This window comes from Oryx dammah, unplaced genomic scaffold, assembly GCF_014754425.2.
Source record: "Oryx dammah isolate SB20612 unplaced genomic scaffold, SCBI_Odam_1.1 HiC_scaffold_3, whole genome shotgun sequence".
Lineage (NCBI taxonomy): Eukaryota > Metazoa > Chordata > Mammalia > Artiodactyla > Bovidae > Oryx > Oryx dammah.
Genome location: NW_024070187.1, coordinates 56827573 through 56853069, shown reverse-complemented (window position 1 = coordinate 56853069; position 25497 = coordinate 56827573). Strand labels below are relative to the sequence as shown.

The 25497-nt window shown below is 45.5% G+C and overlaps 1 protein-coding gene across 6 annotated transcripts in view; it reads right to left on the bottom strand.

The window, feature by feature from the left end:
- The window catches only part of TBC1D1 (TBC1 domain family member 1), a 230926-nt gene that overhangs the window by 72144 nt on the left and 133285 nt on the right, over positions 1-25497 (bottom strand). For 2 of the 6 annotated variants that reach the window (XM_040238003.1, XM_040238009.1), the window contains 5 exons: positions 24250-24336; positions 21655-21935; positions 19543-19704; positions 18587-18706; positions 17467-17606 (listed from right to left, as the gene is read on the bottom strand). In XM_040238003.1, coding sequence (XP_040093937.1) covers positions 17467-17606; positions 18587-18706; positions 19543-19704; positions 21655-21935; positions 24250-24336 — 790 coding nt within the window. The remainder of the gene's footprint in view (positions 1-17466; positions 17607-18586; positions 18707-19542; positions 19705-21654; positions 21936-24249; positions 24337-25497) is intronic. The other 4 variants (XM_040238004.1, XM_040238005.1, XM_040238007.1 and 1 more) reach the window with 4 other exon arrangements.

The window sequence follows — 25497 nt, the reverse complement described above, 5'->3', positions numbered from 1 at the left end:
CCTCATGGAGAGGCATCTAGAGGGAGACGACCTGGGTCACTATGCCACTACAAACAGACACCATGATATGCTGGCTTTTCTGTATCACTGACATTACTTTTTCAGGAAAAAAGAAAAAAACATTATCAGAAACCTTAAAATGACTCCAACCACAGAGTTTAAATTTTAACAAACTATGCTATTTTAAAAATACAACACACTGATTTGGAATAACTTATCAATCACAATTTCAGAAAAATAGTTTTCAGTTGTACGTAAAGAGCAATCAGAGATGACAGAACGCAGTATCTTTTAAGCTACCAGAAATAGAAGCAAAGGTTCCACGGGTTTTATATTTCTTAATTTAAATTTTATTTTTTAAGTCAATTTCCAAACTATGCTCTGAAACTATGTTGTTGTCATTAAGTCACATCTGACTCTGGGATCCCATGGGCTGCAGCATGCCAGGCTTCCCTGTCCTTCACCATCTCCCGGTGCTTGCTCAAACTCAAGGCCCTTGAGTCAATGATGCCATCTAACCATCTCATCCTCTGTTGCCTTCTTCTCCTCCTGCCTTCAATCCTTCCCAGCACAGGGGTTTTTCCGATGAGTTGACTCTTCCCGTCAGGTGGCCAAAGTATTGGAGCTTCAGCATCAGTCCTTCCAATGAATATTATTGCCTTTAGGATTGACTGGTTTGATCTCCTTGCTGTCTAAGAAACTCTAAAAAGTCTTCTCCAGCACCACAGTTCAAAAGCATCAATTCTTTGGCACTCAGCCTTCTTTATGGTCCAACTCTCACATCCATACATGACTACTGGAAAAAACCATAGTTTTGACTATTCAGATCTTTGTCGGCAAAGTGATGTCTCTGCTTTTTAACATGCTGTCTAGGTTTGTCATAGCTTTTCTTCCGAGACTATCAATATCCTGAAATCTTATCTCTGCTGGGACCAGAGAAATCTGAAATCTCAGTAAGCATTGGGAAACAAGGTGCTTTGGGAGCTCCTTCTCGGGTAGGTGAGCAGTGTAAGTGGCCCCTTGGGAGCAGAGGTCTCTGAGACAGGTGACAGCAGTGGCGGGAAGGTCAAGAAGTCTTCAAATGAAGACTGGGAATCTCTAACCTCTAGGCTTGATTGCTGCAAAGTAAGGCTGCCAGTTTCTCAATGCACATTCCTGGTCATGCCAAGTCTAATAATTCAATAGAAGAAGGGGGTGGGGAACTGCCAAATGATGACCTGTAGCGTAAGCCCACAAAAGAGAAGTGATTTTATAACTGCGTCCATTTCCAATAAATCTGAACACTCGCTACCATCACAATTTGTGATAGAAATGTGCTTCCATTTTAACTTCCATAAAGCTAAATACATAACTGACTATTTAAAAAAAATGTTTTGCCTACCACCAAATGTCACTACATCATTAAAGTGAAAAAGAGAAATGGGAAAAATATCACTGATCGCTAAAACTTGTGAAAACTTATACAGAGTATCAGTATGCTTTCTTTGTATTTTTTTTCCCATGCATATGTTATTTTTCACACAGTCTGAGTAGCTAACAATAAAATACCCATATTTGGTCAACATTCCAAAATCGTAAAGCCCTGCACCCAGCAGAAACTGAGCACCAGCTATGAACCAAGCCCTGTGCCAGGTGGCAGAACCATGCCACAACAGTGTCCCTGCCTCACAGAGCTGGAACTGGGTTTCAGAAATAAGCTCCCGAAGGGTGTAGCACCGAGAGGGCCCGGAGGCTGGCTCTCACACACACCGTGTATCTGAGGTCCACAGGGAGCTCAGCATGGCTCACCAGCCTGACCTCCTCCAGGGACCCTGACCACTTTTGGTTGTTCAGTTGCATGAAAACTATTTGCTTTAAGAATTCCAAATTTTTATTACTGGGTAAATATATCAATCAAGCCACATCCCCAGCAGAGAAATCTTTCACAGAAAATTACTCAGTTTCTTTCCATCCCAGTACTTCTGGTAGTAAGAAATTTACATACTTACCCACACATAATTTCACCTACTTTCAGATGACCATTAACTGTGAACAAGCTAGTGAGTCCCTGTTACTTCCACTGTCCTGGTTTTGCCTTTGGTGGGTGAGCAGTATAATTAACAAGAACACACTGACTTGTGGTGGCTGGAGGCTGTGCCCTCTCCTCCCCATAGCCCAGGTGATACCTTGGGTGGGTCCCCACTGCTGGGCTGGTACCAGGCTTCCCCAACCCCTTCCTGGATGAGCTACTATGAGTTGGGCCAGTCAGCTCCGGGAAAAATCTAGAGTAAAACACAGATAGGCAGCCAGTAACTGGATGCCTCTGGAGCTAAGAAGTCATATGGACTCGGGGGCTGGCTGACTACAGTGACAAACAAGCTGGGAAGGCTGGTATGAAGAATGAAGAGGAGACCAGGAAAAAGAGAAAAATTACATGATCCCAAAGAGAGGGAGTCATAGAGACTTCCTGGGTTCCTGACAGTGACCTAGTTCCTGGCTCTTGCGCTTTTCCTGATTTTTATGAGCCGCCTTCTGATTAAGCTTGCTTGAGTCATATTCTAATTCTTGCAACTAAGTGATCATTGGTTGACTAAGACAGGCTCATACTCATCTGTTTTCTAAGCATCCTCTGAGCACTGCATCTATGTAGTGGGCCTCTGAGGACAGCCAAGAGTGAGAAACAACTTTCTCTCCAGAAGCTAGTTCTGGCTGTTGTTGCTCACTCAACTAGCTAGATAGAAAAAGCAAGAACAGAACTTAATTAGGGAAAACAAACTGGTGATACTAATCAATTCGGTTTTGTTTAATGGAAAGAGAACCACAATTCTAGTTCATTCTACCACTGACTATCTGTTTGACCTTAAGTGGGTCCCTTTCTCTCTCTGAGTCTGCTTCTTCATCTGGAAAATAAGGAATATGGAACGGACAACTTTCAAAGTTCTGACTTACTTTCAAGATTCCTTGAAAGTAGTGGACTCACCTCCTATATACCCAGTAACAATCATTTTAGAAGCAAGGTGAATTGCAGAATATCCTGCCTCAGCCCGAAGTCTACTCTTTGAGTGAAGAGGGCACACAGGACAAGCACCACCTGTAAAGCGCCGTCCCTGTGGTTCGGAGAGGAGTCAGGGCAAAGGGAGACCTCCGAGGGGCCCAAGAGAACGTGCACGGGAGCCGCACGCGCCTCCTGAGCACCTGAAATGGGGCAAGGGTGTGGAATTAAATGTCTACGTTCAAGCTTAAACAGCTCTACGTAGCTAGCGGCTACCATGCTGGACAGTACGGATCTGAAGGCTGGGACAAAGCAAGCACCAGTCTAACAGGGACAAACACAAACCCTAAGGAACAGTGGGAAAGCAGAAACTGACCACGCCTGGGAGAAAAGAAGTCCTGGTGACCTGGAAGCAGACAGACGGAAAGGATGAGGAACTGGTCAGTGCCAGGGTGCAGGGGGAGGAGCTTCGGCACTGCAAGAAGCAGGACGGCACACCAAGGGTGGAGAAACACTCAGCCCAGGCAAGGTTCCCTCCACGTCCACTTTACCCTTCATGCGGAGCGCATCGCACAAGGTGGCCACCTGCTCAGCCAAGAACCAGTGTCGCCCAGCTGCCATGTAGCCACGGTGACCAGGACGTACACAGAAGTCTTCCAGGGACTCTGTAACAGCCTGCTCTCTTGATAGGGAGGGATCACTCTGCTGTCCTCACTGCTTGCTCCTCCACTCTGCTCGGAGCTGTAGGGGAAGCCCAAGGTGGAGCAGCCATGCTGTGACCAGGAAGCACTCAAGAGAATGAAACAGAAAAGTAGAAAGGACCCTAGCCTCCTGGGAACATCATGGAGCCAGGGAACCACCTTGCCTTATCATCATCCAGACTTCCTGTTACATGAGAAAAATAAACCCACCTATCTCCCCCAACCCTCAGTTACACCAGTGTGGCAGGATCTCCAGTACATTCAGTCAGACGCAATCTCTAAGTGATGTCAAAAATCTGGTACCTGGAAGGGAGGGGCTGAACATGGTAGAAATGGCCGCAGAGAGGAAACTGGGCAAATGAATGGAAACCCGGTAACTTTGCCATGTGCTGCTGAAACATCTGGTCTAATGGTGCACAGCCTGCGACACACTGGGACAGATACCAGGTGTGGCTGAGACAGCAGCATTAGGGACAACGGGAGAAAACTCCCAAGAAGCAGTGCAGAGATCTCTCTCAGGGAGAATGGTGAACCAAAACCACACCAGTCATTGTGCAAACAGAAACAAGATATACCTCTTTGTTAATGCAGGTATCCCCACCGTTGGCTTCTAATCTAATAAGCCCCATGATCTGAAGCCTTGTGGGACAGAAACAGCCGACTGTTTCTATATCCTGCCCAAGCCTTGGCAACAGGACACCAAGAGGAAAAAGAAAAATGTCCCTTCCGTAACTGTTCAGGGAAGATGCTACTGCAAGAGGATTCCAAAAACCAAACCACAGAGGAAAGACTATAACCTCTCATCGCCAGAACTGTCCCTAATCGAAAGTTCCTAACACACCTGGACAGGAAGTGAAGCACAAGACTTCAACTTTCTGTGGGAAACCCACTATTCTCGCAAGTATAAAATGTGTACTTGGGGTTCCAAGCTATATTCAGAATCATATAAGACCGTAATTACAGTGTTCCTACTTTGGTGAATGATGTTTAAAATCTTGTTAGTACTTATTCTGCAAATATTTTCACTTACATGAAAGTGATAAAACAAATTCACTTGGAAAAAAATCCACTCAGGAAGCACTTCAACGTATCCCTGTGCTTTCTCTCTGAATTTTACAAAACCAAGAGTGTGCTGAGTATGCCTACAGCTCTAAGGCTGGGGCTGCTTGGTCACATCTGGTGGGACCGCCCTGCCTCACTCCCTCCAGAAGGGACATTTTTTCATTTAAATAAATGAATGTAATAGAAACCATTCAACTAAGAAGACTCTAATTCTATTTTTCACAAATTAGAGTTACCAGTAAATAATGTCCAAAACATGCAGTGTATTAACAAGAGTTAACATTTAATTCTTAACTCTTGGATGGCATCACTGACTCAAGGGACATGAGTTTCAGCAAACTCCGGGAGATGGTGAAGGACAGGGAAGCCTAGCATACTGCAGTCCATAAAGTCGCAAAGTCAGACACAACTGAGCAACTGAACAACATTTAATTCTAGAATACTTTCCACATAAGAACTGTTCTTTCACTTGAAGGCAGCTTATTACTACACAGACACTAACTTCAGTGAGTAAACCAATCAAAACTCTTGATAATTTATTCCTAAAACCGTCAAGAGCTCCATACTGTGATTAAGAGACTGGATTTAGAGTACAGCCAACCTGTTTGGAGGCTTCCCTGGTAGCTCAGCTGGTAAAGAATCTGCCTGCAATGATGGAGACCCTGGTTTGATTCTGAGGTCGGGAAAATTCCCTGGAGAAGGGGTAGGTTACCACTCCAGTATTCTTAGGCTTCCCTGGGGGCTCAGACGGTAAAGAATCTACCTACAGTGCAAGAGACCTGGGTTCGATCCCTGCGTTGGGAAGATCCCCTGGAGGAGGGCATGGCAACCCACTCCAGTATTCTTGCCTGCAAAATCTCCATGGACAGAGAAGTGTGGCGGGCTACAGTCCATGGGATCGCAAAGAGTCGGACACAACTGAGCAACTAAGCACAGCACAGCTTGATTGGAATCGCAGCTGTGAGAACTAAGTGTGTGGAGCTATGGGCACGTTAGTCAATACTGCTAGCCTCCTCTCCTTGAAAATATCGGGCATAGTACTGACTGCATAGAGTCAGTGTGAGAATTACCATCTAACTCTTTGAAAGTGCAAACACTAATGCTCAATACATGATAAGGATAATTACAGTGGCTACTATTGATATTTGGTGAGTTTTATTGCAAACAAGATGGGATTTATTGGCTATTTCATAATCCGCCATAGAACATATTTCTAATTTTCAATTTACTTATTTTACTAACAACCTCTTGGGGCTTTTTGGCATAAGTTTAAATCAGAATCGGATGTACCCCTGCCTATCAGCTGTTGCAGCTTGCGACATCCAGAGGACCTCAAAGTGTGGTCCCCAGAACTTATAAGCATTGCACAACCTTAGGCTCCACCAAGAAACTTCAGGAATGAGGAACAGCATTCTGTGTTTCCGTAACTTCTCCACGGGATTCCGGGCACACAGTCCTAGGACGGTAGAAAGAAATGCAGCCCTGGGCCAATGTCACTGACCTGGAATGGGAGTGCTGTGGGAGCCCCGACGGAGGCAGCCCCACCCTCACCTTCCCAGGTGCTTCTGGGGGCAACACCAGAGTCCCCCCACCCCTGCACTCTCCCCTCAGTCTGCAGGGGAAGAAAGGCAAACAAGGCCAGCAGTATGGAGGCTCACCCACCCTCACTGGCCTAACCATCCCCAAGGTCAGAATTACGAGGGACAACTCAAACCCCCCAGAGAAGGAGCTTCCATACCCACCATTAAAACCCTTTCTCAGTACGTGACCACACAACACGAAGCACATGAAAGTTCACAGGCGCATTACAGCCGAAAGGTAAATGACTGTACTCGAGGCCCATCTATACAATGGAGTAGTAAGTGACCGTACAGAAGAATGACGCGCCGGTGCACATATAACACAATGCACCCTGAAAACACCACTAGATACTTCACACACCGCACGATTCTGCTTACATACAATGTCCAGAACAGGCAGATCTAGAGAGACAGAAAGACGATGGGTGGTTGTCTCGGGTTCAGGGGAAAGGGGAGTGGTTTTGGAAAGTGACAGCTATGGTTTTCTGTCTGGGGGACAAAAAGTATTTTAAAATTAGACTGCAGCGATGGTTCCACAACCCTATAAATACAGAAAAATATACTGTATACTTTAAATGGGTGAACTGTATATGAATTTTAGCTCAATAAAGCTTTAAAAAAAAAAACCAAACCAAAACACGAGTTTCTTGCCAAGGACTCCTCTTAAAGCTAATCTAAACTTCCCAGGCAGCGATGTCCTGGCTGTAGGGAGGCAGTGTACACCCACCTAGGACCAGAAGTAGGGTGAGGAAGGTGGGCCCCTAGGATGCAAAATATAAAGGAAGCACTCACTGTCAGGGTCACGTGCGCACAGGAGGCACTCACTGTCAGTCAGGGTCACGTGCGCACAGGAGGCACTCACCGTCAGGGTCACGTGGTCCATACGTGCAGGGCCCTAAAAGCGACTGCCTCCTTAAATTTCGCACTCAGAGCACCTGACCTCACCCTAGTCCTGCCCCAATTTTGAGGCTGTTTCAAGTTCAGGTATGTCTACAGATTATATCCCCCTGAGAACAGTTTCATACTACCTACCATTTCCTTGTTTTACAAATGTCAGTGGCTCCCCAGTATCCACAGATTAAAGTTCTAAGATGACAAATCAAGATCTTTGACTCTAATCCTGAAGGCACACAGGCTCTGAGAGTTAGATGAGCCCTGAGGAGGAGTTTCCAGAGCGCTGTAAGCAGGATTCACACCCCGGTCTCCCAACTCCAGGACCTTGGGTACCCAAGCCCTTGGCCCTCCGTCCCCTTCCTACCAACAGCAGAGACTGAAATTTTGTCTCTGCATCTCCATCAACCCTTACAGCCAACCTCTGCATAAACTGTAAAGACTAACTATTTAAATGCCAATGGCTGACCAGGAAAGGCTCAATCAGGCTAATTTACAACTGACATGAGGCCTCAAAAACAGCAGACTGAGGTCAAGTCTGGCCATTCACTGTGGCTTCCCCACCTATAATGATGTATCAAAAAGCACAATTAAAGGAGAAAAATCTAGTAGCTTCAAACTATTGAAATTCATGAACAGTCCATTCCCAGTGTGCAGTATTTTATCTTGAACCTAGTCTGTATTGACCACGGAAAAGCAAAATTATATGGCAAGTAGGTTAAGAACAATCTTAGAAAGTCTTGTGTCTCTGGCAATCAGGGACTATTTTTCTCTTCCTTGTTTTGCCCACTCCCTAAAACCTTGTGGAAAATGAAAGAAAAACATCTCGATTTCAGAAGGTACTCTCCTCATTCAAATAAGCTGCAAATCAGCGAGGAAGGTACGTACTATAACAAAAACAAGACCAAAAACAAAAACACGGGGAAAAAAGAAAGCACACTTTCCTGGGATTGGAAAAAGAAAAGAAGGGCCAGCAAGACACAGGGAGCAACACTGCCACCAAGCGGCGACAGTGTCTCAAGCCGTCCTCTTCAGTTCAGTTCAGTTCAGTCGCTCAGTCACGTCTTTGCGACCTCATGAATCGCAGCACGCCAGGCGTCCCTGTCCATCACCAACTCCCGGAGTTCACTCAGACTCACGTCCATCAGGTCGGTGATGCCATCCAGCCATCTCATCCTCTGTCGTCCCCTTCTCCTCCTGCCCCCAATCCCTCCCAGCATCAGAGTTTTTTCCAATGAGTCAACTCTTCGCATGAGGTGGCCAAAGTACTGGAGTTTCAGCTTTAGCATCATTCCCTCCAAAGAAATCCCAGGGCTGATCTCCTTTAGAATGGATTGGTTGGATCTCCTTGCAGTCATCCTCTTACATTTAACTAAAACAGCGGTTCCCCACAGTTAGGATGTTTTGGGTGGGTTTACAAAGACAGGAGGATTCAAGCCCAAGGCCCATCCTCAGCCCTTGATATGAGGAGACCAGAGGGGCAGGTGTGGCCCATATGCTAAGTCTCCCCATGTGACTGATGCACAGTGAATGCCGAGAACTGGGGATCAAAACAAAGGGTCACTGTGATGCTTACGGGTTCCAGTTAAGTCCTACTTGCAGTTATTCTACTTATTTAACATTTGTTAAAATTTCCCAATGGCATATAGATTCTTGAAAATTTGCCATGAACAATATAAAATAAATCATAGTAATACAACAGTTTCTACTTTTTTCACAATAAAAAATAGTCATAATGAAGATTCTGATTATACTCCTTGGTTTTGCCATTACTGTTTACATCTAATATCTAATCCAACTGATTTAACTGTGTCATAAATTAGGCATACTGACACAGCTATATTCACAACACAAAAACCCTTTGAACTTCGGCTTCACTGGATTATTTACTTATACAATGGGTTTCAAATCAATAAGTCTGATCTATATTAGATGAGTTTTCCTTTTCCTTTTTTTAAAATAAGACATGTAAAAATTTGACTGCTTCTATTGTTGGCAAAATTGGTAAATGCACAGTATAACCTGAAACGCTTAAATGAAAGGCATTGAACCAAGACTAAAAGTGTTCCTTGGCACACAGAGGTAAGTAAAGGAACTTCCCCCCATTCCATAGTTGGGAGTTACCTAAAAAATCATTTCTTAACAACAAAGAATTGTGGCTTTTTTTGTATGAAGCACTAGGAAGAAAAACCATGGAGTATTTCTACTACCGAACATCTAGTCAGAAGTTGATTTTCAGCATTTTTTGTAGACCTCACGATTAGGTCAGAGCCCACAGCTAAGAAAACAAACACCTGCGCAGTCTCTGTGCCCGGCTGCCACCCAGGAGACAAAGCTCGCCTGCAAGTGAAGCAGCAGGGACCAGGCAGACGCCATATGTTTAGCTTCACTTGGCACGCTGTCAGATTCTTCTTTATCCCTATTACCACATGTTTTGTATCACTCCATTTTCCCACCAGATCAACTCTTTGCGTCTCCAGGCAGCACAAATCCTCTCAAAAAATCTAGGTCACTTATGACCTAGATCTATCTGAGGTCCGACACACGTGGGTGACGCCTTGGGCCATCTACAGGAGCAGACTCACACAGGAGTCCTGACCAAGGACTAGACGGTCTGGGCTGGATGGACCACAGGCGCTGGTTCTAAGGGCCTGCCACTCACAGTGGACCAGCGTCATCAGTATCACCAAGGGAGCCTGTTGGAAACTGCCCTCTGGACCCACCCAGATCCAGGCACCAGAATCGGCCTTTACTGAGATCACCAGAGGCCTCTGAGCACAATGGCAAGTGTGTGAAGTGCTGTTCTAGGTCATGATCCGGAGACAGCCACATAACCCACAGGCATGTTCACTCCCGCCTGAGGGATGACAGTATCCCTGCCCCCTGAACCTTCAGAGCAGGCCTGTGGTGGGGACCAATAGTGGGAAGGCTTTGGAAGTGACAAAGGGCCATTATACAGACATCAGCAACACGGAACTGCTATGTCTGCCCTAAAAGCAGCCTTAAACACATCCAACCTTCAGGGCTCTGCCCTGTAACAGATGTCACTGAACCCCCATACCATCACCCTCAATCATCAAGTTTACAGTTTACCAAGTATGGACCTTCCACATACCCAGTCTCTCACAAACCTTTCACCCAAAGAACTGGTAACACAAAGAGAGAACGCTTTTTCCCTAGGGGGTCCTGGGGCACCAGCCATGAGTGGCCATAAATTCAGAGCATCAGTGAGGACTCTGCTTTAAATGTAAAACACTACACAGCTTTTAGTATTCCACTTTATGATCTACCTATGTTTGTTTTATCACAAAAAAGTCTGCCTCACCAAGTCTTCAACTACAAACTGGTGACGGTCCTACTTTTACTGCAGTTTCCCTGCAATGCAGTGATGCTGCTGACATGACCTACCAACTGAAAAGCAGAGAGCCCCCATCCACTCCACTGCCTCTGGGGGTCAGAATGGAAATCACCCTGCTGGACTCTGCTAAAATAACTTCAAGTGGGAATCCCTACAAGAGACCAATTGGTCTATGTTGAGTTAAAAAAAAAAAAAACAGCCTGGGATTTAGGAATATTTATGCTGGATCTCGGAGGAGGAAATGGCACCCCACTCTAGTACTCTTGTCTGGAAAATCCCATGGATGAAGGAGCCTGGTGGGCTGCAGTCCATGGGGTCGCTAAGAGTTGGACACGACTGAGTGACTTCACTTTCACTTTTTACTTTCATGCATTGGAGAAGGAAACGGCAACCCACTCCAGTGTTCTTGCCTGGAGAGTCCCAGGGACAGGGGAGCCTGTTGGGCTGCTGTCTATGGGGTTGCACAGAGTCGGACACGACTGAAGCGACTTAGCAACAGCAGCAGCAGCAGGCTGGATCTACTAAATATTTCTAAGTAAATTTCTAAATGGAAAATAACTGTCCACCAAGTTCAGATAGGTCTCCAAACATAAAGTTCAGATTCCTGCAACTCAATTATTTCATAGGGATTTTGCAGTCACACACCCCTGAGTATGCGACAAGCTGACTCTCAGGCAGTATTTGCTCAGTCTAATCTCCCCGCCTCTGTCCACACTGCCTGGCCTTGTCCTTTCCTCTCTCTTTACAATATATTTAGTTGGAGTCACACTCCCTAGTCACCAACAACTTTCTCTCCAGGTTTTAGCCCATCTATAAAAATCAGGGGGACTTTCCTGGTGGTCCACTGGTTGAGACTCCATGCTTCCAAAGCAGACGGTTCAATCTCTGGTCAGAACCCATACCTGTCCCAACTTGCCATGGAGTGTGGCCAAAATTTTTTTTTTAATTTTTAAATCAGAACCCCCAAATTATAGAAAATTCTATTTATCCTTCACTTATCCTTACTGCTCTGCAAATACCATGGTTTTTAAATTATGAGTTTGCTTTATTAGTATTTTCTAAGTGGGACAAAATAGATGGGACAGTACAAATATCCCTGTTTCAAATTTTTTTTTTACTTTGAAGAAAGGTTAAACTTGTCTGTTTAACTGAAGTTTGCAGTACCAGAATATAAATGCAAAGTAGTCACAGTCACTCTGAGCACCAAAAATATTGTAAAAGGCATGTGCTAAGTGCACCTTACAAGCAGACTTTTGTGTCTCTCATGCCATGGGTTGCAGACACCTGAGCTGTTGCGGGTGGCCCCCGCAAGGTGGAGCAGACAGACACCCAGAGACACCCGATAGCACGCACTCTGTCTGGCACGGTCTGGTTGATGCAGTGATCTCTGGGGCCCTCAACTGCCTGTGGATCTGGAGGCCTCATAGCTGAAGGTAAACACACAGAAGGTATGTGAGCCCAAGTGGTCCCAGGCCACAGTGGAAACGCTGCTCTCTGCACCTTAAGGTTGGGAAGACAATTTTTAGAGGATAAAGATGCTTGATCTGTCAGAAGAAAATTCAGACAGATATAAAGAGATCAACCTCCCTCCCAGCGCACCCTAGTCCCAGGGCTAACACGTGGGGAGGGAAGATGATTAACTGAAGGCAAGTCTCTATGTCAAAATGCTCTGAAACGTGTTGCTGCCTGGCCAGCAACGGGACACAGGGGCAGGCTGAAAACAAACAGCCCACGCAGAGAGAAGCAGGCCCACAGAGCCACACCCAACTTCCCGCCTGGGGCGTGGTTTCATGGGAGCCGTGGGGCACGCGCCCATGGCTCCAGTCCTGCTCACCAGTTCTGTGCTTTGGGTAAGGTGACTTCACCCACTCCAAGCCTCTGCTCCCTCATCAGTGAAACTGGTGTAATAAGAACACTGACCTTCATAAGGTTGACTGGGAATTAAAGGAAACAGCTCATGTAGAGCACTGGCCAAAAATAAGGGTGTGACGTGATAATTATTACAGCAACTCAAGAGTCGTGGTTTTATTTTCTCTTCTCTATTTTATACGAAGAGTTCCTACCATATAATTTAAAAGGCGGCTGCTGCTGCTAAGTCACTTCAGTCGTGTCTGACTCTGTGCGAACCGAGAGACGGCAGCCCACCAGGCTCCCCCGTCCCTGTGATTCTCCAGGCGAGACAGCATTTCTTAATTCTGTAAGAGCAAAAAGGACATAAGCAGGAAGAAGGAAGGAGTTGAGAAATCACCAAGGACCAAGTATTATGTCTGTAAGAATCTGAACAAGCTATTTGTCTTCCCTTAGAAGTCATGGAGCCTGGGGGCTGGAGGAACCTGATGATAAAGATAATGCTTAAGCAAATAACCAGAGTATGTTTCAAAGTGAGAAAGGCTATGGAAAAAAATCACAGTAAGGAGACACGGAATATCTGAAGGGATGGGGTGCAACTTGAAGTAGAGTGGCTGCTGCAGCCTCAGTGAAAAAATGATGTTCAGCAATAATCTGAAGCAGATGGGGGGTTACTCATGGGGATTTGGGGGTGGGGGGGTGGGGCGGGGAGGAAGCAGTCCAGGCAGAGGGAACAGCCTAAGCACAGGCCTCAGGAAGGAGCCCACACGGTGAGCACGAGAGTTCCAAGCAAAAGCCTCTCTCAGAGAGGCCAGGACACTGTGCCATGCCCGCCACCCAGGGCAGCATCAGGTTCCCTGGGACACCTTCCTGCAGCAGACAGTGGGAAAGCCAACAGCAGCTGCACAGTCTGGGCCCTGACGATCAGTGAGGACGGTGGCGAAGGAGCAGAGGGCAGAGCCTGCGGCGCGAGTACTGTTCCATCACAGAGAGACACCGAGGGCAAGCCTCGTTAACTTTACACAGCTTGCCACAACGCACTGGCCACGGGCACGAGCTTCAGCACCGCCCCCAGAGGACTGGACGATGCTGTGAGACTTCACAGGGGTGAACGAGATGAACACTGCCTTAGAAACCTTTCTCCATCAAGACCAGCTGGGACTCGGTCCAATTTTGAAATAACAGTTCACGCCCCAGAGGACAAGATATGGTAAGAGCCAAGAATGTGAGTTAATCACCTAAAGCAGAGAGAGGCTACGAAAGTGACCTTGTATACCTAGAGAGGAACGCGCTGCATGGGTGGGAGACGGAGGGACGTGGAGCTGGGTTCTGGGTCCCTCGGGGGCCGACTATGCTCAGGGACAGGACTCTGATTAGAGGGGACTCGGCAGTAACACTGTGCCGGGGCGAAGGACTGAGGGCAGTCAGCCTGGAGAAGAGTTTCAGAGGAAGCAGCATCCCCATGACCCTCTGTCATCTGAAGAAAGGAAGTGCAAGCAAGTGCATTCTGTGTGGCTCAGAGACCAGGAGGAAGGAGGGATGCGACCAGAGGGAGACAGGGTGTGGCCCCATCTAAGGAAGCTCACTAGAACCACTCCAGAGCGGGCCAGGCTGCTCCACACAGCTGTCCACGGCCCATAACACACTCCTGGCCACTGCGCTGAGTGTGTAAACGCACTGTCAGTACACGTCACACATCTGAATACACTGAAGACATCACACACACTTCGAGCTCCACCAATCCCAACATACTACCGCCACTACCACACGGGGGCCCTGTTGTCAAGACAGCGAACTCCATGTCTGGTGTTACTGCTGTTCTGTTGTTGCGATCACAAATCACAACTCAGGGTCCCCTCCTGGGTCTCCTTCCCTCTGGTCCCTTCCTCTCCCCTCTGCCCCCACCTTCCACTCCCCCAAAGAAAGGAAGAGCCCTCTGCAGCATGGGGCCTGTTCACAGCAGCCCGGCCAGAAAGCTTGGCCACCGGCTCACCATGATCGCAGACAATCAAAACCCTGATTGCTCAGCCCAGAGCTCCCCCGGAGCTCCAGCGGCAGGAAGACATGGGTGAGCAGCTCCACGGCGGCCCCCGGTGGAGGGGCCGAGGCCAGAGCAGCTTCCAGTGGGACCACCAGAGTGACTTCCACACAGGAGTGGTGACTATACCAGATACATTTGCACCACTGGTTTTTTCTAACATGAATTCGGAGCATTTTTCACACTGTCAGTAAAAACATCACACTCCCTTATTTCAATCAGTGTGGCAATAACCTCTGGGGCAGTAACCACAGATTCCATCTCATCACCTGCATGCTTCTGCCCAGCTGTTTCAGAGTGTCCAAAAGTCATCAAAAAACGCTGTCTCCTGCAAAGACCATCGTAAGAACACAACATGGAGTTAAATACCCATTTCTAACAATATTCCCAGACTAAACTGATTTAATAGTTTCCTGCTTCACCTCCAAAGGGAGAACTCAGACACAGACAGTGGTGTGCCTCCCATCCCTCTTCTAGGCGCTGGGGTGACACAGGGTCGCACGCGATCACGCTGCCCACAGTGCAGTCTCCTCGCCCAGTTTATCTTGGGCTCTCCAGAGGACCGAGTGTTCACCAGCACTGACTAACCTTCTGACTCAGGTCCCCCCAGACACCGACTGGGAGTTAGGAGTGTCCGTCCTTTCCAGAAACTCGGGTTATTTCCAACACCAGAGCAGAGTGGCACCAGGGTGGGGCCTGAGGACACCATATTTCCTCAGAGGCCAGAGCTCCAACCAGGAGCTGTGCCTTTTATCTGCCTGGTGAAATGGCCACCACCCTTCTATCGCCACCTACCCTAGCAGACCCCTCTGCCTTAGAATTTTAACAAAAGAATTTTTTTAAAAAGAGAGAACTAGGTTACACAATCTGGCTGTTGAACATTAGTAGGCAATCTACAACATGAAAATAAAATCTTTAAAACTTTCTAAAATGACAGATTGAAATAAACTCAATTTACTAAAAAAATTTTTTAATCACACTGAATTAATAAAACCAGTGTTCCCTTATACTGCTCCTGCCAGGAAACATCGGTATAGGAACCTAAACACATTAGTGCTCCAAGCTCAATAATGGTAACAAAAATGCTACCACTTTGCATTTGACATGACTTTAGGCTTTCCAAGTACTTTCACATTTATAATTTAATGTAATTCCATGAGATAGGAAGAGCCAACACTACTGTAACCATTTTATAATCAAAGACCTAAGTACAAATGAAGTTACATGTTTTACATCACAAGGCTAGCTGAGCCCAAACCCGGTTCTTGTTTAATCTGGCAGAAGATTCAGGATCCAAATTAACACTAAGAACTCTGGGGGGAGTGGTGGGGAGGAAGAGAGAAGAAACAACAATGAGCGGGGAGGGAACAGGGAGAAAGGGTTCCTCCAACAGTCACACCTCCTCCCAAGACAGTTACATGGAACCTAGTCTGAAAACCCTCGGATCAGCCTTGGCTGGGTCCTCAGAGACAAAAAGAAGCATGAGTCTACACTACAGGCAATCTTGCAATCTGAGGAATTAAAGTAATCTTTGGAGAGTGACTGTTTCCCTGTGCTTTTGTAACACTTTCTGATTAGGAATATTAAGGAAAGCAAATATCTATTTTGAAAGTTTACGACCTCACTGCGCAAAGAAAAATCTTAGTCAGTGGAACTTCATTTAAACTCCTCTTTCATGCAAAAGCCTAAAAATAAACTTTAGTGCATTCTATACCACTCACAGGAGAAAGCGATGGCACCCCACTCCAGTACTATTGCCTGGAAAATCCCATGGACGGAGGAGCCTGGTAGGCTGCAGTCCATGAGGTCGCTAAGAGTTGGACACGACTGAGTGACTTCACTTTCACTTTTCACCTTCATGCATTGGAGAAGGAAATGGCAACCCACTCCAGTGTTCTTGCCTGGAGAATCCCAGGGACAGGGGAGCCTGGCAGACACGACTGAAGTGACAGTGGCGGCGGCATACCACTCGCAGTGCGAGTGGAAAAGAACTCGCCTCCCGACACAGGAGATTAAGAGACGCGGGTTGGACTTCTGGGTCAGGAAGATCACCTGGAGGAGTGTATGGCAACCCACTCCAGTATTCTTGCCTGGAAAATCCCATGGAGAGAGAAGCCTGACAGGCTATGGTCCACAGGGTTGCAAAGAGTCGGACATAACTGAAGTGACTTACCATGAACACGCATACAGGTTTACATTGTTTTACTGTGCTTATTAGCTTTACCGTTCTTCACAGATACTGCATTTTTTAAGAAACTGAATGTTTGTGGCAACCTTGAATTATCAGATGATGGTTAGCATCTTTAGCAATCAAGGTTTTTTTAGCTAAGGTATGTGTGTCTTTTTTAGACATAATGTTATTGCATACTTAAAAGACTGTACTGTAATGTCCACACTATACTACAGTGTACACATAACCTTTATGTGCACTGAGAAATCAAAAAATTCATGTGATTCGCTTTACTGAGATATTCTTCTTATTGCATCTCTGAAGTCCGCATGCATTTGTTTGGAGGGCACAAAGATGATGAGAGTCTTTCTGTGACGCCAGACTGATGCACAGCAATCAACAAGGCACAAAGCAGCACAAGTGTGACCAGCGGGGTGGGGGTACCTCAAAACCCCACCATGCTAAGGCAGGGTGTAAACTGACACCTTGATTAGAGAGGGAGAAAACGGACAAGCCTGGCAACGTACTGGGAAGGGAAGGAAGGATGTGGGGGCATCGAGCTGAGCTCCCAATACTCCCTGGGGTTGGGGGTGGGCGGGGGTAGTCACAAAGGCTCAGAAGGAGCACTGTTTGTAACACAAGGTGTTGTAAGCTGCTGAATGCTATTACAGGCTTCCTGGAATGTGGGATCCTCTGAAAACAGTGACAGGCATTGCCATTTAAACTTCCTAACCTGGGAACTTTAAAATCGGGGGATGACTTTAACTTCAAATCTCATTTCACCTCTTCTTTCACCAAACACAAAACTCAAGCCGGAATCCAGGCTCACATGGGGGGTGGGCCTCACCTTCGTATCTTTTGGGGGACTCGCAGGCCTTCTGGGGGGTGGCCACCCGCAGGAAGATCTGCTGCCTCCACGAGTGTCTCCGTGTCTTCACGGGGGTCCTGTTGGCATCACTGATGTGGTCGGCTTTGGACTCAAAGTCCCTAAAATTAAAGACAGTTGATTTATGACTGGTGGGGAGATACAAGCAGGTATTTTAGCTTGACTTTTTGTTTTTTTTAACCAAGCACAAAATTATAAATTATCCCTGTACAAGCAAATATAACTAGATAATCACAGGTGTCAATCAAGCTGGTGGTGGGGCAGCAATCCTGCAGAACTGCTTTCTGAAAGGGTGCTCTTTATGGTAGACTATGGTTACATGTCCTTAATTTATTTTTATTATAAAAATATTATGAACTCCACTCCACGGACCTTAGCTTCCAACTGGGCCTCTCTTGATGCCTCTTTAGAAAAGAAAAATGGCCTAAAGTTGGGGGCGGGGGGCGACGACACCAGGGTCACAACCTCCCCTAGTCTGTGTGTGAGGAGATCTCCTTAGCATAGCCCTATGTCTCCAAGCATTACCTCAAAAGATAAATAAATAAATAGATTACACAGAACCTGCAAGGGCAATAATGATGCAGTTACTTGCTAATGATGACTTTTAATGCCCGTATGTTTTAAACGACAAAACAAAGTATATTTTTCAATATACATAAATAACCATTATTAAGTTTTTTCCTATTCATAGGACAACTTGGGGAACCCTTGTAGGTTGTACCTGAATATATTCCCACAACTGAACGATCATCTGAACTTACAGATCAAACATCCTGACTGATTTACTGGCAGCCATATATGCTTATCCAGAAATACTGCTATCACTTAGAGAAATGGTTAAGACTTTCTCTAATTTTCTGAAAATAACAAAATATAAATAAACTAATTCTAGTCAAAACTGGATAACAAGTTGACTCCATATTTTTTAAATTACATTCAGTAAGAAAAAAGTGTAAGAAAGAAGATATAATAGATCTAGTGAAAATAATTTTGGAAATGGCAAAAGAACAGCTAAAAAATCCCTGTGTGTCTAACAAGCAACATATACACTCAGACTTGATGTATCTAAATTGAACCCTACCTTTGAGTGTTCATAAAGTCAGAGGTGTTATTTTCATCTACAGGAGCCAGAAATTTTAGAAAATTTGGCACAGAGGAAGAGGAATGAAGTTTTTTCCGCAGGGCATTACGGTAGGAGATGCTGAGAGTATGGTTGAAAAAACAGTTTAGGATAAACACAAACACAAACTGTAAAAACAAAACCTTCAAAACAGAAGACACATTTTATACGTCTAATGATAAGAAAATTAAAGCAAGTAAGAAGTCAAAAACAGTTTACAAATGAGATTTAACTTTCATTTTCAGTCAAATAAAATTCTACTATTTTAAATGAAACGAATCAGTGAACTAATTAACAAAGATCAGTCCATTCAGTTACACAAGATGAATAAATTCTAAGGATCTGCTGTGCAACACTGTGCCTGCAGTTTACAAAGCAGTGCCCATATAGTTAGTAATATGTGAATACATAAAAAATGTGTTAAGAGAATAGATCTCATTTTAAGCATTTTGACCAAATAAAAACAAAACCACAGCAATAAAATTCAGTCCATCATCCAAAGTGATTCTTTCTTTTCAAAGTAGAAAAACGAGTTTTCTAAATTAATGAGGAAGTTTCTGAAATGGCACAAATTGCAACTTATATAATCAAGCACATTGCTGTTAAACATGTGTGTGTGTGTGTGTGTGCGTGCGTGTGTGTGTGTGTACACACCAGAGCAGGGGAATGTGAAAAGAAGTATCACATCTTGCCCTCAAGATTGTTTTCATAACAATTTTGAGGGAATTAATCAATGGTAAAATTAAACGGATTCAAATGATAGACTGAAAATAAGGAAAGCACACCCAAACAAGCGCGTGCACACACACACACACACACGCAGTGGCCCCGGGGTCCTGCGTGGACATGCAGCACACCCTCTCTGCGTGACCGTCCTGGGAAGACCACCGACACTGAACTCCATGCGGGCGGCTCACCTCTTTGGCACGGCACTCCCACTCTGTTCTCCACTCGGGTTATGTTTGAGGTACTTAAAAAAATTAGGCGAGGAGGCGGAGGGGTTAAGATGAGGTGGAGGAGCAGGAGCTGAAGACTGACCTGAGGGACTTTGAGACTCGCCAACAGGTGGACAATTCCCACTAAACAGCAAGTAGAGAGAGGCAGGGGAGTTAGAGGGAGGGGGAGGGAGCCGCACCGGAAAAGCAGAGGACACACGGACACGGCAACTATCACAGTCCGTGGGTGCTCTCCCCTTCAGCACCCTCATCCCCACTGGGAAAGCAGCTCAGTCAAGAGGGCGCCATGAAAGGTCCTGCCTGATCACGTCCCACACTCGGAATAACCCCAGGACATCTATTTCCTCCGCTCCCTTTTAGGACCTGACAGGGAAAAAAATTTAATTAAAAGCCAAGAAAACAAAACAAAACCCAGAGTTTTAGAAATACATCTCTCTTCAAAATGAACAATAAGCTGCCTTGAATATCAAAGTCTCATTTCCTGTGCAAAAGTGAGCAGAGAGGTCACGAGGGGTCGCGCAGAGCAGAAGAGACATGCTTCAGGGAGACGGGAGGACAGTCCCGCGTCCTCTCACCATCCGCACCAAACACGGCCCTACAGGAAGCTGCGCTCTTAGGGGAGAAGGGGAATGGATGGTCAGGAATTCTGATTTCCTGCCACCTCTGGCTTGTGTGAAACAGCAGGCTTTAGCAAGAGGACGAGGAACCTCCAGACAGGAAGGTTTCCATCACCGCTGAAATGCCAGAAAAAGAGGGATGGGAGTGCAGTGGAGAGGCAGAACAAAAGAAGTGTGTGCACAGGGTTTTAAGAAACATGATGAGAACCCATAAAGCCTCAAACTATGCTTGTCATGGCTCCATGGGTAAAGAATCTGCCTGCGGTGCAGGAGACAGAGGAGATTCAGGTTCGATCCCTGGGTTGGGAAGATCCCCTGGAGGAGAAAATGGCAACCCCCTTCAGTACTCCAGTATTCTGGAAAATTCCATGGGCAGAGAAGCCTGGCGGGCTACAGTCCATGGGGTTGCAAAGAGTTAAACGCAACTGATCACACGGCACATTCATCTCTAGAACATCACAGAACTGAGTATTAGCTTCTGAAGCAGGTCGTGCTTTGGGACCACAGTTATCCAGCCAAAGTCCAAAGAACCACGTAACTATTTTCAATAGCCAACTGAAAACAAAGCTGAAAGACTCTACAGCCTCATCTGAGACTGCTAGCACATGTCGTCCTTCACCAGCAATGTATCAGAGCGCCTCCCCACCCCGTGTGGACACGACACGTCCTGGTTTCTGTTGCCACTGGCCGGAGGGAGGCCGTGGCCATACACAGGTGCGGCCTGTTTCATATTTACAACGTGAGAAGCTTCAGATTTTTGAAGCGATTTTTACAGACACCTGTGTCCATCCATGGTCTCCCACACTTGAGGTCAAATTAACTGCCACGGGACCCCTGAAGGAAGTGGAACTTCTGCTGCTGTACTGCTGACCCAGCTCTAGAAGCAGGACATTCCAACTGCTTGCTATGGCCCAAATTATTAAAATCAGTAAGTGTTACTGGAAGAATCCAGAATTCTCACATTGGAGGCGATTTTCGAGACCATCTATTCCAATAGTGTCCTGCAGTGAAGTGAAGTAACTCTGCCAGTCAGGGACAGAGCAGGGAGAGAGTCCCCACTTCACTGTGGCCCAGGCCCCCCCGTTCAAACGAGTACTCTCCTGTCCACCCGCTCGCTGCTCTCCTTTAGGCCAGTGGCAGAGTTCCCAGCCAGGGCTGCCCCTCAGACCGCTATGCATCTCAAGGGCCATTTCTGCTCATCTTACCTGCTTCCTCCCAGTCCCTACACTTGGACAAGTCACAGGTATCTCTTATCAACTACATCTCTCCCAAGGGAGGAAAGGGAGGAAGGCGAGAGGGACACGTCACTGATTTGAGTTTTCTCTTTTTAAGCCAAGAGTGAAACCGGACTCAGGTTTCTTTTTCGCCCGACAGACATGCCTGGGATGCACATACCTGGCAGTAACATATGCCCCAGCTATTCATACAACAAATCTACATTTTCAACAAATCTTACTTTCGTTCATGAGGCGTCTCTGTGCTCACTGAGTGATACCTCACAAGTTTCCTTTGCGAGACCCCTGGAGACCCTCGCACCAGCTGTGGAGGCTCCTGGCATTCCACGGGGACGTGACTCAGGGTGTTGGCACGCCTTCGGAAGCCCTGCTTGGGCGAGAGCAGGGCTGGCTCTTCTGTGGGTTGGCTCTCCGAGTCACTGGACAGGTCATCTGAGGAGCCGAGGAGCCTGAAGCAGCTCTCGGAGGTGGATAAGGCCTCCTTTTCACAGCCAGACGGCTCCTGGTAGCAGACAGACAGCAGATCAGACATATCACAGGGCACTGGTGGCATTTACAAATCTCTGATTCCAGGGGCAGGAAAACATTTCAATATGTAAGCACATCTTCTGACCATAATCCCATCCAGAGGCCACCAAAAAAGGCAATAAAGGCCCATTAAGTGCCTCCTCCTCGGCGGAGACAAAATGCTAGTGTGCAGGACAAACAGGAAACTGCCCAAGCTCAAGTGTGAAGAACATAAATTACAACAAGCAACTGCCCTAAGCAAAGCCGAAATAGTTCTCTTTGCAGAAAACAAAACTCTTCCCTACTGCCTATAACAAGTCTAGTGAGTGCTGTGTAACCTGTCTGCACTGTTTAAAGAAATCAACTTCTTTATCTTGGCCAAGGGTGTTCATACGTGTGATACCCACTTTTTAAAGCTCTCTGAATTTGAGCTAATGTTTGGATTTAACTGGGTAATCCTGAGTGTTTAAAATTACATCCTACATTATTCTTGGATATGGAAAATATCTCTCTAGGCACTTATTGATATGATTCAGAGAAAATCACTTAACTTCTTCCTGCACTTCAATTTCCTCATCTGTGAAAGGGTACAGTGAAAATTTATCTCACTGGGTTTCAGGATTAAGCAAGATAATACAACCAAAAGTACTTGTCCACTGTAAAATGTTATGTAAATATAAGTTATTATTTTATTAGGCACTCAGTGAATTTCCTGAGTGAGTCCTCAAACATTTGTTAGGACTCACAACAATATTTTAATATCATAGGCTCTCAGGATGCATACTTTTTCACAGGAATGAACTATCACCACTCACACTTAGCACTGGAAGCCCAGGATGTGGCCAAGGGGGTAATGGTAATGGGAAAGGGGGATATATTTTTCTCAAATCAAAAAGTACAAAATAAGTATACCGGTTTGTCCCTACTGAAATTGCTAGAAGGGATGAATAAGTCAACATGAAAAGAGCGAATGCATCGAATGGTGGACTGGAGAATCTAAATTCCATCTGTTCATCTGACCTGTAACTGAATGCCTCTTAAATAACAGGCAATAAGGATTTTAATTTTAAAAAATTAAATTTATGTTTATTAAGGAGAGAGGTTAAAAGCACTTAATATAACAGAAATTAGATTTAAAAAGCTTAATTCCCAATACCTATGAAATGTTAATCACTCTAACTGTAACATAAATTTTTCATTCTTTAGGACCCTACAGTTACAAAGATTCTTTAAAGGTTTAAAAATGTGTCTAAGACAATCCACCATGAAAACCTATTCATCTCAATTCTCATTAACATCCCCCCAAATTATGTGAAAGAGTTCACCTTTAGCTTCATCTTACACCTGAAAGGGCCAGTGGATGTTCAAAGAACATAGTGACATCAATTTAGCGGTCTGCCATAAACTTTTTAAAACAATAGAAAATATCAGTATGTATCATACCCTGTTTACAGTAAATATTGTTTTGTAAAATTTTAATTTTATGTGTGAGCATGTATGTGCGTGTGTTTGTGAACCATTTCACAATGTTGTTATGGTCTAAAAACCTGGAAAGCCACATGCCCAAAGGGGAACTCATGGCAGCTTTGATTCCTGTGGTAAGGGGCTGGCCTCCACAACAACTCCTCCTCTTCCCATTCCAGGGCACTCTGCCCTCCCCAGCATAAAACCCAAAATCCACTTTGCTGGTGGTTAAAAAGGTGAGCTAACCAGGCTTAAATATGTTTGTGTGTTTAGAAAGCAAAAAATGAAAACAACGACATCAGAGACACAGGTTTGTTACCAAAAAGAACTGTTGGCTTGCTTATCACCACAAAGCTGTGCTTGGTGGCAGACGTGGAAGGGTGAGGCTTACTTATAAAAATCGTGATGCTTAATGATAATCACAGAGTCAGCTAAAGGACACAAGAATTTAAGCTGCATACTTCTCAGAATTCACAAACTCATGTTTGAGGTTTTCCCAATTTAAATTATTTTTAATATATTTCATTTAGATTTCATTGGATAATCTACTAAAGAAAGAAATCCACTGATTGCCTTGTGATTAACTAGATCTCAGTGGCCTGAAATTGTGCGTTTTGCTCTTTGCTATGGAAGAGCCCTCTGCTTTGCTAAGCACAACTTGTGTGTCAGAGCAGACCTGCACGACCAGCCCTCCACCTGCATCATGAAATCTGGAAGCACCAAACGTTTCACGATGGCAGCTGTGAGGCTTCGTTGGTTCCTTCTGATAGGCCCTGTGTAGAGGAGACGAGCAAGACCCGTTTGTTGGTTTCTTCAGGGTGTCGTACAAGAAGAAAAGTGCTTACTTTGCTGGTGTTACTGAACATGCTAGACATGGAGTTGTCCAGATCCAAACTGGCTGAGTGTTCCTGGAGGCCTCTGGCTTTATTACCCTATGGAAAGAAAAGCCGTCAAGTTATGACTCCTGAGGCTTTTGCAAAGACATTTGCTAGAAGCAATCTAGTCTATTTAATAAGCTCAGTAAAAGTGCATCTGAGAAATGCTGCTGAGCACATATGTGCATTAAGACAATCAACATTTCTTTGTTTTTTTTTAAACCAACCTAAACACTCCAAAGCACCCTGAAGATTAGTCATTTGACAGGAATGATGGCAGGAGAGGAGACAGCGCATTTAGAAGAAAAGCAAGCGCTGAGTAGGCACACTCAACAACTCTCCTCTGAGTCACACAGCATGGTGAACTGCCAGCCTATGACACGCAAACCACAATCTCTCCGTTTGGGAGCTCTCAAAGGCAGGCCCACTCCAACTCCAGTTTTGTAAATGAACCGCTTTTAATCATCTGTTTAAGGATGCTGTAAAATTCTCAGAAACATCTTTGCACAAAATAAAATTTAACAAAAAAAAATTTCAATTGGAGTGGTTTGTGAAATAAAAGAGAACCATAAGAAGATACTGCAGTTCCAGAAAGGTGTGAAACTTTTGAGAGAAAAGAGAACTTTGATTTCTTAGAAGTGCCATCAAGGTATTTATACTCATGCTGGCAGCATGGGGAAGGGTGGTAGTCAGTCATTTGTTAAAGAACTCCCAGATTGGTATATATGTTCTTCCTGTAGAGCTTCCAGTCACAGATTTTTTCTGTTAAGTGCCAGATTAGTAACCTCTTAGGCTTTGTGGACCATGTAGTTATCCATGGCAATGATTCAACTCTGCAGAAAAGTATCCTGAGACAATAGGTAGCTGTGTTGCAATAAAACTTTATTTACAAAAGCAGGAAGTAGGGGACTTTCTAGTGGTCCAGTGGTTAAGATTCTGCACTTACAATGTAGTGGGGCTCAGGTTCGATTCCTGGTTGGGGAACTGCTGCTGCTGCTGCTAAGTTGCGTCAGTCGTGTCCAACTCTGTGTGACCCCATAGATGGCAGCCCACCAGACATCCCTGTCCCTCGGATTCTCCAGGCAAGAATACTGGAGTGGGTTGCTATTTCCTTCTCCAATGCATGAAAGTGAAAAGTGAAAGTGAAGTTGCTTGGTCATGTCCGACTCTTCGCAACCCCATGGACTGTAGCCTACCAGGCTCCTCTGTCCATGGGAT